Source organism: Nesoenas mayeri, assembly GCF_963082525.1.
Source record: "Nesoenas mayeri genome assembly, chromosome: Z".
NCBI classification, from domain to species: Eukaryota; Metazoa; Chordata; class Aves; order Columbiformes; family Columbidae; genus Nesoenas; species Nesoenas mayeri.
The window spans coordinates 69,252,342-69,263,447 of record NC_137542.1 but is presented as its reverse complement, the minus strand read 5'-3'; the positions used below and the strand labels follow the sequence as shown (position 1 = coordinate 69,263,447).

At 50.8% G+C, this 11,106-nt stretch overlaps 1 protein-coding gene across 1 annotated transcript; it reads left to right on the top strand.

The window, feature by feature from the left end:
* Window positions 1–2,168: 2,168 nt before the first annotated feature.
* LOC308051845 (myogenesis-regulating glycosidase-like) lies at window positions 2,169–4,265 on the top strand (the record flags this gene model as incomplete). Its single annotated transcript, XM_080362491.1, has 1 exon — window positions 2,169–4,265. One exon carries the CDS (start codon window positions 2,169–2,171, stop codon window positions 4,263–4,265), a length of 2,097 nt encoding a protein of 698 aa, XP_080218617.1.
* Window positions 4,266–11,106: the final 6,841 nt, after the last annotated feature.

Sequence of the window (11,106 nt, the reverse complement as noted above, 5' to 3'; positions counted from 1 at the left end):
AAACCAAGGGATTTAAAGTGGTTGCCTGGGGGAGAAATCACTGCATAGAAAGCTGTGAAACTTCCCCTACATCATTTATTCTTGTGGGGATTTTGGAACCCTGGTGTCCTGATTTTTATTTTTTAATTAATCAACAACATATTAAAAAACACTACCAACACAAACAAACAAACATCATAAACAAGAAACAAACAAACAAACCCCAAGAAGTCCTGAAAAAGTTGTTTCCATCTCCCTTTCTGTTCCTTGTTTTTTCACCCTGGAAAATGCTGGGGCTCATCCCGAAGGCAAGTTCTGTCTTCAGTCTGGCTGGGAGAGCAAAAAGAGGAAGGAAGAAGAGGAGGAAAGCTCCGAGGACGGCAAGCAAGGGCTGACCCAGCACATAAAAACATCTTCAAAGCGAAGAAGTTGTTTTCCAAAAACACCAGGGTTTGCTGGAAGCCACCCCAGCTGGAGCCGCAAAGCCGTGTGAGGAGCTGGGCCAGCAGCAGGGAGGCTGCCAGGTCTGAGCGCTTTGGGGCTGGCAGAGTGCCCCGAGAACGCGGGTAACCCAACCTGGCCCCCAAAGCTGTCCCCCTCCCAGACCACCATCTCTTTGGTGCAGCAGAGACCTTCCTTCTCTCACCCCTTATCCCAGACAGGGCTCACCCAGGAAAGGTTTTATCCACTTTGGCTCTTTTTCACGGCAAAGCCTCACTCAGCCGTGAGAGCTCATTACAAGAAGTGACTGTGCGGCTCATTCAGGTGGTTGGGAGACTGCTGCGATCGATCCCAAATTTGGTGACCTCTGGTATTTTTAACGGCTCCCTGGGCAGCTTATCATCTTTGTATACTTAGATACTGAAGTAAGGGTGGTGCGGGTAAATACGTCTGGCATGTATCGCTGGGCACAGTTTGTGTGAGCAACTTGGCTCTTTTTCTTCCTCTCTATATAGGCTGCTCCTGCAAGTTTTCATTCTGTCAGATCACACAGGTCCCAAGAGGGGGCCAGGGAAGCCAATAGCCCCACTGCATGGAGCGTGCTGCCCCCAGCCACCTGCCTCAGTTTCCCCCCCTGTTGTTTTTGTTGGCAATAGATGTTCTTTCAGATACTGTGAGATGCACTGCACCAGTTGGCTTTGTGATGCTTGATGCACCTGGAATGCATGTTGTTTTCTTGTACATTTCTCAGCAAAACAAGGTTTTAATATAGTCCTGTTCTTTCGACAACTTCATTTTAACACACTCTGTATCTAAATATCTTCCACCCCCAGCGCACTGTAGCGCCTTGCCTGACATAAGCCTGGAATTTACAGAAGCTGAATTAGGATAAAAAAACTGACAAGAGAATGTAGGGAAACATCCTCTTTTTCCCCTGAGAGGACAAGAGGGGCTGTACTGGAGTGATCTCTCCTGCACAGGCAGCAGGACAGGCAGCCGAAGGGCTCTGCCCAGCATCCCCAGAGCAGCACGGTGCTGGCCAGAAATTACGTGCATCCCAACATCCCTGCGTCCCCATGTCCTCCTGCAGCTCAAGGAAGGAGCAAAGTGCGGAGAGATAAAACATTGCTTGCCAGCTGCGTGCCTGGGAGGTGGTGGGGAACAGCAGGCAGAGGTTGGACACTTCAGTGCCGCATTTCTCTGCCTGCATTTGATGCAGAGGAGTCGTGACAGTTGGGGAAATCTGGCAAGGCATATAATTAACATAAAAACAGGTTGGCGTCTGGTATCCAGCTTGTATGCTCAGGTACCAACCCCTTTCCCTCGCCCCATTCTTGTCCAGGCTCTCGCCTGACTTTCTTCCCTTCGCCCTTGCTCTGGAGGACACAGCGAGGCTGCAGCCAAGATAGGGTCATGGGGATGCTGGCACAGCCCCGCTCCAGTAAAGCTCAGCCCAGCTGCCAGTGAACAGGCTGCTGCCGCACAGAGCAAAGCGAGCCAGAGCCGCAGGGCCACGGGCGCTGCCGGGCTGCACACGGGAGGAGAGCAGCTACGGCTGTTAGCAAGGTTTAGTTGGTTTTCTTGGTGTTTACTGTTCATGAAATAACACTGCAGGTGTGAGCGGCTGGGCTTTGGAAAGAAGGCTGTGAATATCTTCATGCAGCATCTTGGAGTTTCTATCCATCAGTTGGAGGAAAAAAAATTCCGCAGCAAAGATTCTAGAGAGGGGTTGAGGCTGCAAAGGAGTCATGGACAGACAGGTTACCCAGCGTGCGGGAAAACATGGAACGGCTCGAAAGGGAGATGCCAAAGAAACACATTTGCCTCGAAACATCAGGCCGGTGAAGCAGAAGCCCTCCAAGGAGCTGAGGCCCATGCTCGGGGCCATCCTGCTGGGCCTCGTCCTGCTCATCGCCGCGGTGGTGGCCTGGTGCTACTACACGGTGTCCCTGCGGAAGGCGGAGCGGCTCAAGACGGAGCTGATGGACCTGCGGGCGGACGGCTTCGTCATCAGGAACCAGCATGGGGAGGTGGTTTTCCGTCTGGCCTTCCGCTCGGGCAGGCTCGACCTGGAGTCGTGCTCCAAGGAGGGCGAGATTCTGAGCTGCACGCGGTCGGGCCGGGGGCCGCTCAACTTCTTCATCCAGACGGTGAAGCCCAAGGACACGGTGATGTGCTACCGCGTGCGCTGGGAGGAGCTGGCGCCCGGCCCGGCGGTGGAGCACACCATGTTCTGGGAGGACGCCCACTGGTACGGGGGCTCGGAGATGAGCACCCAGCACTGGCCCATCCGCCTGGCCGGCTACCAGGAGCCCGTGCCCTACGTGACGAGCGACGTCTACTCCTTCCGCGACAGCTTCGGCGGCATCCTGGAGCGCTACTGGCTCTCCTCCAAGGCGGCGGCCATCAAGATCAACGACTCCGTGCCCTTCCACCTGGGCTTCAACGCCACCGAGCGCACGCTCTTCTTCCAGGCCCGCTACAAGGACTCACCCTACAAGCCGCCGCCGGGGCAGCAGCCCTTCCCCGAGCTCAGCTACCGCGTCTGCGTGGGCTCCGACGTCACCTCCATCCACAAGTACATGGTGCGCCGGTACTTCAACAAGCCCTCCAAGATCCCTGCCGAGAACGCCTTCCGATACCCCATCTGGTCCACCTGGGCCCTCTACAAAAAAGACATTGACCAGGATAAAGTTATGCATTTTGCAAGAAACATTAAGAAATACCATTTTAACTGCAGCCACATTGAAATTGATGACATGTACACACAAGCCTATGGGGACTTTGACTTTGACCCTGTCAAGTTCCCCAATGTAACAGAGATGTTTGCAAAACTGAGAGAGGATGGGTTTAAGGTCACCCTGTGGATTCATCCCTTCATACACAGAGATTCCTCCAATTTTGGGGTGGGGATTGAGCGTCAGCTGTTCATCAAGGAGCCGTCGGGGCGGCTGCCGGCCATGGTGGAGTGGTGGAATGGCATCGGGGCCATCCTGGACTTCACCAACCCAGCAGCCCGGGACTGGTTCCAGGGCCACCTGCGCCAGCTCCGACACAAGTACGGCATTTCGTCCTTCAAGTTCGACGCAGGCGAGACCAGCTACCTGCCCAAGCAGTTCAGCACCTTCCGCCCACTCTCAGACCCCAGCATCTGGTCGCGGCACTACACGGAGATGGCCATTCCCTTCTACGAGCTGGCCGAGGTGCGGGTGGGCTACCAGTCGCAGAACATCTCCTGCTTCTTCCGCATCATTGACCGCGACTCTGTCTGGGGCTACGAGCTCGGCCTCAAGTCCCTCATCCCCACGGTGCTCACCATCAGCATGCTGGGGTACCCGTTTGTACTGCCAGATATGATTGGGGGCAACTTCCTCCCCAACAAGACAGAAGGGGCAGTGGAAATCCCTGACCGGGAGCTGTACATTCGGTGGCTGGAGCTCTCGGCTTTCATGCCCTCCATGCAGTTCTCCATCCCACCCTGGCTCTACGACAAGGAGGTGGTGGAGATTGCACAGAAGTTCACAGAGCTCCACGAGTCACTGGTGGCCCCGCTGCTGCTGGAGCTGGCTGGGGAGGTCACCGACACTGGGGACCCCATCATCCGTCCCATCTGGTGGATCTCACCCCGCGACGAGGCCACTCACAGGATCGACTCCCAGTTCCTCATTGGTGACACCCTCATGGTGGCCCCTGTCCTGGAGATGGGCAAGCAGGAGCGTGACGTCTACCTGCCAGCGGGCAAGTGGCGCAGCTACAAGGGGGAGTTGTTTGAGAAGACCCCGGTGCTGCTCACAGACTATCCTGTCGACCTGGATGAAGTTGCCTATTTCCTCTGGGTTTCCTAACAGGATCCTTCCTGAGCTACACAATGGTCTCAGGGCTGAATGAGCCAGGCACTTTTATGGCTTGGGAATTTTAATAGTTTTTAAAGCAGAAATACTTCAGTATAAAATTCAAAGAAAACACTGTGACCTCTGTTTTGTTTGGCAAGTGCTGTAGAATAACTTAATTATTAAAATATATTGTATGGCTGTCTTTGTTATTGCAGTATGACAAATACAACATACAGAAACACTGTCTCTGCTCATAATCTTTTCCCAGCAAGAAATGCCATGCACACTTGTGGTTTATAAAGGAAATTACAAGGACTCCTTTGTTACTCAGTTTCACAGCTGATCCCTTGAGATATCTGTAATTTGGTTTACTTAGTGAAGGAGGCAGTTGCAGCATAGTTCCTTTTTTTTTCCTTTTTCTTTACAAAAAGCAGTCCGTGATTATCCTGAAGAGGAAGGCATCAAATTTTCAGCCTGCATGTCAGGTGGGTGATGATGCAGCAGTAAGGGGAGTTTGCATTTCCCATAGCCCGAGCTCTTTGAGCAAGGAGAAAGAAGCTATAGCACTTTCTAATGCTGTTGTGACTGTTTTCCCCATTTTATTGGAAGAAATTATTGAGAACTAAGACTGTGGTATGCATTCAGTCAAGCATGGTGAAATCTCAAGGCAATCAAGATTAAAACCTAGCACCAAGTCACCCATGGGTTAGGACCTCATAGGATCTGTGTGTGTTTTGGGACCACATTTAGAGCCAAGGGGTGCAATCCATCAGGTCCCAGGAGAGGACTCAGCTATCATACTCCTGAGAGAGTTCAGATAATTATTAATAACAAACCAGTTTGCTGACCCCAGCATGCTGCTAGTAGGCATCTGGGAAATAAAGCTGTGCATAGCCCCAAAGCAGGAGAAAGCGCTTTTCTGTAGGGCTTTCCCCAAGAGCAGTTCCCTATAAAATGTAAACAGGGGCTGGAGAACATCGCATTCACTGCAAATCTGGTTTGGTGTTCTGGTGAAACAGCTGCAAAATCAGCTCAGAGCTCTACCACCCATCAGCAAGTCCGTTATGCCACAAAGACCCTGCATGGTCACAGTGGCACAAGAGCAGTGCCACTGTTTCTCAGCCAGAACATCTTCTAGATGGCCCCAAAAGCAGCTCGAGCTGTGGTAATGCTACCGCTGGTGTGGCGAGGGGGAGCGAAACCTCCTGCTTTAATCTAGGGATGTGGAAGGGAAAGCAATGCTCAGTGTGGCAGCAGTGTTGTGTTAACAGACTATCTCTGGGTCCTTACCATGGGCTTTCTCCCGCTCCAGGAGATGATGCCCACGGTGCTGGGCAGAGGAGGGGGAGCCAGGCTTCTGCCCCTTGTATGGAACGTCTGCCCCTATAATCCGTGTGCCCTATACACAAACACATGGCTCTTCTTCTCGCCTGCATCTCAGGCTGGGGGAAAGAGAAAGCATCACCGAGACTTTCTGCAAACTCTGGGGATGGCACAAGCTGCCAGGTCCCATTTGTCTGCAAAGGTGTCTCCCCCAGAACCCCATCCTTTCCTGATCTTTTCCCCAATGCTTTTCCTTGCTGCACAGCTGGTGAGGAGCGACAGGGCACCAGTGTTGGAGGGATCCTGCGAGCAGGTGGCACCATGTCCACCTCCCCACATTGTCCTGCCATGCTGGGGCTGTGTGCTGCCAGAGGGACATCTTGTTTGCCTTGTTAAGCTTCAGTTAGGTTCAGTTGGATTGTTTTTCCTGTGCTCCCTGTGCTGAGGAAGAGCTGTTTGCTGGAGCTGCTGGCAACATGGAACTATCCCCCAGACCATCATTAATCTCAGGCTGCCTGTTTGTTTGGGTTTTTTTGGGGGGGTTTATTACCCTTAATCTTTCATGATCACCAAGCTAAAAAGCACCCAGCCCCACTGGCAAATAATAATAATAAAATAGATTAAAATCACTGCTTTTCTCTAATTGGCCTCTGGGATTTTGCGTCAGCCCAGACCATTTTTATGGCTCTCTTGGTGTAAGGTACCCGCAGGCTGGCAGCTCTTGCCCAGCTTGGGATGAGTAGTGATTGAGAAGGTTGTTTTCCTCCTCATGCTGCCAGCCTGGCCATGTGCCCGAAGGGACTCTGTTGCTGTCAGCTTGTACTTTCACCACAGTCTTTCCCAAAAATTGCTGGCTTTTTTTCTTACTTTGAATAAAAGCTGTGATTCTGGGTAGGGATGGACACACTCCCAGCTGGGATCATGTGGGTCAGCTGTTGTGGCCCACAGGTACCTCGCTGAAATCTGCTTTGAAACAAATTGGGCTTTTGCTATAGCCCCACTGGGGTTTGGACTTCAGCGTTAAGACTCCTCCCTGTGTCATACACAGCCACGGACATGTTTCCAAGTACTCCCACGAAGCTGGGAACCAGCACAGAGCAGACCCTGCTCACTGTCTCCACATCCCCAGTGAGCCTCACACACTCTCCCTGCACACAGCACCTGCTTTTGGGAGGATGCAAACCGAAACCAAGAACCAAACCCACCTTATTCCAGGGAGGACTCCTGTGTTACTGAGGATTTGCTGTAAGACTTCAGGTGTTGCAAACTGCCAATCTGCCTGCAGGTCTCCAGTCAGCACCAGCTTCACCCCACCCCCTGCTGAACATTAGCTGAGTGTAAGGATGATGCTTGCATCCAAGCGAGAAGGCAAAGCGTTGGGAAAATATATAATTTATTGCAAAAGGAGCAAATTGAAGTCCTTCTCATCCCTCAAGCCAAGCTGCATGTGTTGGTCAGTGCTAGTGGTGCCAAGGCAGGCTGTGGTTCATAGAGTAACAGATTGAAAGGGCAGGAAAGACACTGTGTGGGGAAGAGGGGGTGGCATGGGGCAAAGCGGGGTCCCAAACAAGTTTCACACACTCTGTTTCTGTCACTCCCACAGCCACAAATGTTACTCTGTACCCTCCCAGCCATCAGCCCCATCTAGAAAGGGCGTTCCTGGGGGCATTAGTGACAGTCAGGGCCAAGATGGACCGTCTGGAGTGCCCACGGGAAGCTAAGAGCAGGCTCCTCTTCTTCAGCACCTGCAAACAGTCCCGAAGTGAGAGCAGTGTGTACCAGCAAACCCCCCCGAGTCAGTGCCAATGGTCACTTTTTGGGTGGATGTCATCAGAAATAAGGGTGCAGATGGTCTGGTCCCCACCCCTGGGGGTGGACGCAGCATAAGGTTTGCCTGGACATGATATTTTCCAGGCCAGCCCTGAGACATGGCTATTCCCTTGACTGGTGGGACCCAAGGCAGGGCGATCCGTGACCCACACCAGTGGTTCATCTCCACATCCCCATCTGGCACCACTGCTAACAGAAGAGCAGAGGGGCTGCCAGCTCCTCCTTTTAAGACATACATCAAAGCTGCAAGCTTTAAATAAGCCACAGTCTCATCTTTGATTTTGGTGAAGTCTGGATGTAAAAAGCCCCAAATCTGCCCAAACCACTGGCCCCACATACTTGGTACAGACGGACATAGTCAAACTTCTTTTTGTTTTCCAAAGTTTTATATCAATCAAGGTGATTCATGTTACAGTTTTGCTTTCATAACAATTAATAATTAGAAAAGTGGTTAAAAACAAACCCACCAGCATTACAGTCTGACACAGGACGACATGCGCAAACACAAGCATCCAGAAAACCCAGTACATGACAGTGCAAGCTTCAAAATTCAATCACATGGGCATCAAGTTGACCTGCTGCTCAGCCCTGATCAGCCACGGGCTGGGGTGCCGAAGGCTGAACCAAAACACAAAACCTCTTTCAGAGCTTTTCCTTGGCTGAGTCAAACTAAACCCTGTTTTTGCCAGTTACCCATGGTGTAAATCAGAGAAATCTCCCTGGCTAGCAGTTCCCAAGGTATCGGTGCACAGAGTGCTTGTGATCTGTGAGGTCCTTGAGTCCTGCAGGGCTACAGCATAGTGTTAGAAATAGTGTTTTTATTGAAAAGCTGGATGGAAAAGGCACCTAGGGGCCTTTGAGATAACTTGAGGCAGCACCGCTCAGCCTGCCCCCGAGCCACCCATATGGACCTGTTCTTCAGCATCATCCCTTATGTCCTCCCAACAGCTTTATCTTTCTCCTAGCTTGAGCACTGACTAGCCACAACAACTTATGCCATAGCTATAGCATTTATAAAAATAAGGGCACTCTGTAATCTTACCCATTTATTTAGTTAAATAAAAAGAAAATTAAAACTTTGATAATAAAATCCTTTCTTTCGAGGGGAGGGAAAGAAGGATGGTGTATCTAACAGGGTATTTCCTCTGTGACCTTCCTGACAGTGCCTGAAACCACAACAAGGGGACTGAAGGCACTCATCTGGCTGCTCCATTTTCATAATAATGGGATAGTAATGGGAATGCTGGGTTTCTCTTCATGTAGCCTCACCCCTTACTAGTGAGGAATGTGGCGAGTGGCACAGTGGAGAAGACGCAACATCCCCCAATCACTCTGGAATCCTTCCCATGAAGTCCTGTGCCCATGTTCCCTAATCTTCAGTGGTGGCTGAGCTGTGCAGCAGCATTTCCTCCACCCAATGATCCCCATGCTAAGGGAGGACTAATATTTCACAAGCAAAGGCTGAGAGTGGAGAGGTGGAGCCCCACCGAGCTTTTACAGATTTCTAGCACTGGAGACGCCCCCCTCTGCACCCTGTCCTCCTTGCAGGCTGTGATCAGACCCAAGGGGTTTGCACTAGATGACCTTTGAAGGTTCCTTCCAACCCAAACTATTCTATCATTCACCTCCACCTTCTAGTCAAAAGGCCAAATCCTGCCAGTGTCCTGATGACTGACACTGGGGCTTCAGGATTAACTCTTTGCCAGAAGGTGTCTGTAACTTGTAACACAACTGCTGTTTGTACTGATGGTAGGGAACAAACCTGAGTCCTTTTTATCTAAAAGCCACAAGAAACAGACTTGGGGACACGCTTGTTCTCCCACTGGGCGGGGACCTATAGGGCTCCCTTGCATTGCATTTTGAGCCTGAAACACCAAATTATGCAGGGCAGATTCAGACCACAAGGAACGCTCCAAAGAGTCCATCAAACTGGACTTCCTCACTTCTTAACTATGAAAGCACTTCTGAATTTGCCTCAAACCTGAATTTTCACTCTGGATCCCATCACAAACCCCAGGTTTAGCACATCTCCTTTTCTGCCTCCTCTGCAATGCAGGAGATGGGCTTTGAGAATGATCTCCACTGGTACCCAATCCTACCCAAAACACAGCTCCATCTCCCCAGGTGACAGGCTCATACCAGACCCATGCTCAGCCCAGACAAAATCCCACAAGAAACCCTGCAGATGCTGAACTCTCCTTGGTTCGCTGTCGCCTGGGCAGAGTGCCCCAAACCTTCCCAGCCAATGCAGTTCAACTCTGCAGAGGTCATTAAAAATTCAGGGGCTGAAACACACTCCCAACCAGGGCACAGCCAAGAAGGTCCTGCCATGGGGTGGAGGGCTGCCAGGCTTCAGTCTTGTTTGCTCTTTCTCGGAGCAGAGATTGCCCACGGCTCTCTGTAAATGCATCTTCCTGCACAAAACTAAATTACAAAGCTGGGAGACATCTCTGCATCTCCACCATGGCTGCTGGGGACTTGGGGCACAGGATCACGCCACCAAATGTGCCCTCCTGGGGAGGGAGGAGGGCTGCTTCACAAAAGCCCTCAACAAAATCATCACCTCTAACTGCAACCTGAGACGGAGATTGATATTAGCTTAATCTCATGGTAGATGAGAACATTTCCGCGGGTGCGGTGAGAACACCCGCTGGCACAAACCCATCAGTGCAAAAGCTGGTGTTTTCCACCCACTAACAAGCCGGCTAGCAGCAAACGTCACTGTCAATCCAAAACGCGTGCCACTCATGGGAACCTTCTGTTCCCAGGGAAGAGCTGCACGTAATTTGTGAGAACCACTTTGCTCCAGGCAGTCCTTCTGCTGGCAACAGACCTGAAAGCTCAGCTGTCCTTAAAAACCAAAAAGGATGATATTGGCAGGATAATCATGTAAAGAAGCGGGGCCGTAAGTCCTTTACAAAGACTAATGGTGCATGCTGGTATGAACAGCTCTGCTCTAGAAAGGGCAATGTTGACACCAAAGGCAAAACACACAGGCAAGTGCCTTGCAGTGGGTGTTAAATGGGTGAGGATGTGGGATGCAGCTGCCACAGCAAGTGAGATGCAGCCCATACAGTTAAAATACCCGGACATAATTCGCGTAACCTGGCCTGCCTGGTACCCAGGAAAGCGGGAGGATGGGGCAAGTATTAGTCCAGTGCCAACTAGATAAAAGTGGGGAAAAATATATGTGTGTATATATATATATGTATATATATGTATCTCTAATTTGTTTTCTGCTCTTAAAAAAAGCCTTTTAAATAATTTTTCATCTTATAAAACATAAGGCAGGCTGTGCTGTAGCAACCCTCCCACTTCACACACCCCCAAGCCCAGCGCTGGACTCTCCCACGAGACCAGAAATGCTCCCACTGGCATGAAGCAACCTCCACCTCTTCAGATCCTTGGGAACCGAAAAGTATTTGTTTTACCATGTGTCTGCAGACAGACTGACAACTACTTCCTGACCTATACACGGAAAATTCTGCCCATGGTAATCCAACTGGAGTCTCCTACCTGCCCCAAATTGAAAAAAAAGCTCAGCTCGCCTCCAAATAAAAAAAGATTACCCCAAGGACAGTTAAGTCTATTTAATTGCAATCCTTATCCCCATTGTCAAACAAAATGTGCAATTAGAATTATTATTTGTTACAAAGTCCTAGGTAAGGCATAGTTATCCCAAAACTGATGGAGGATCCTG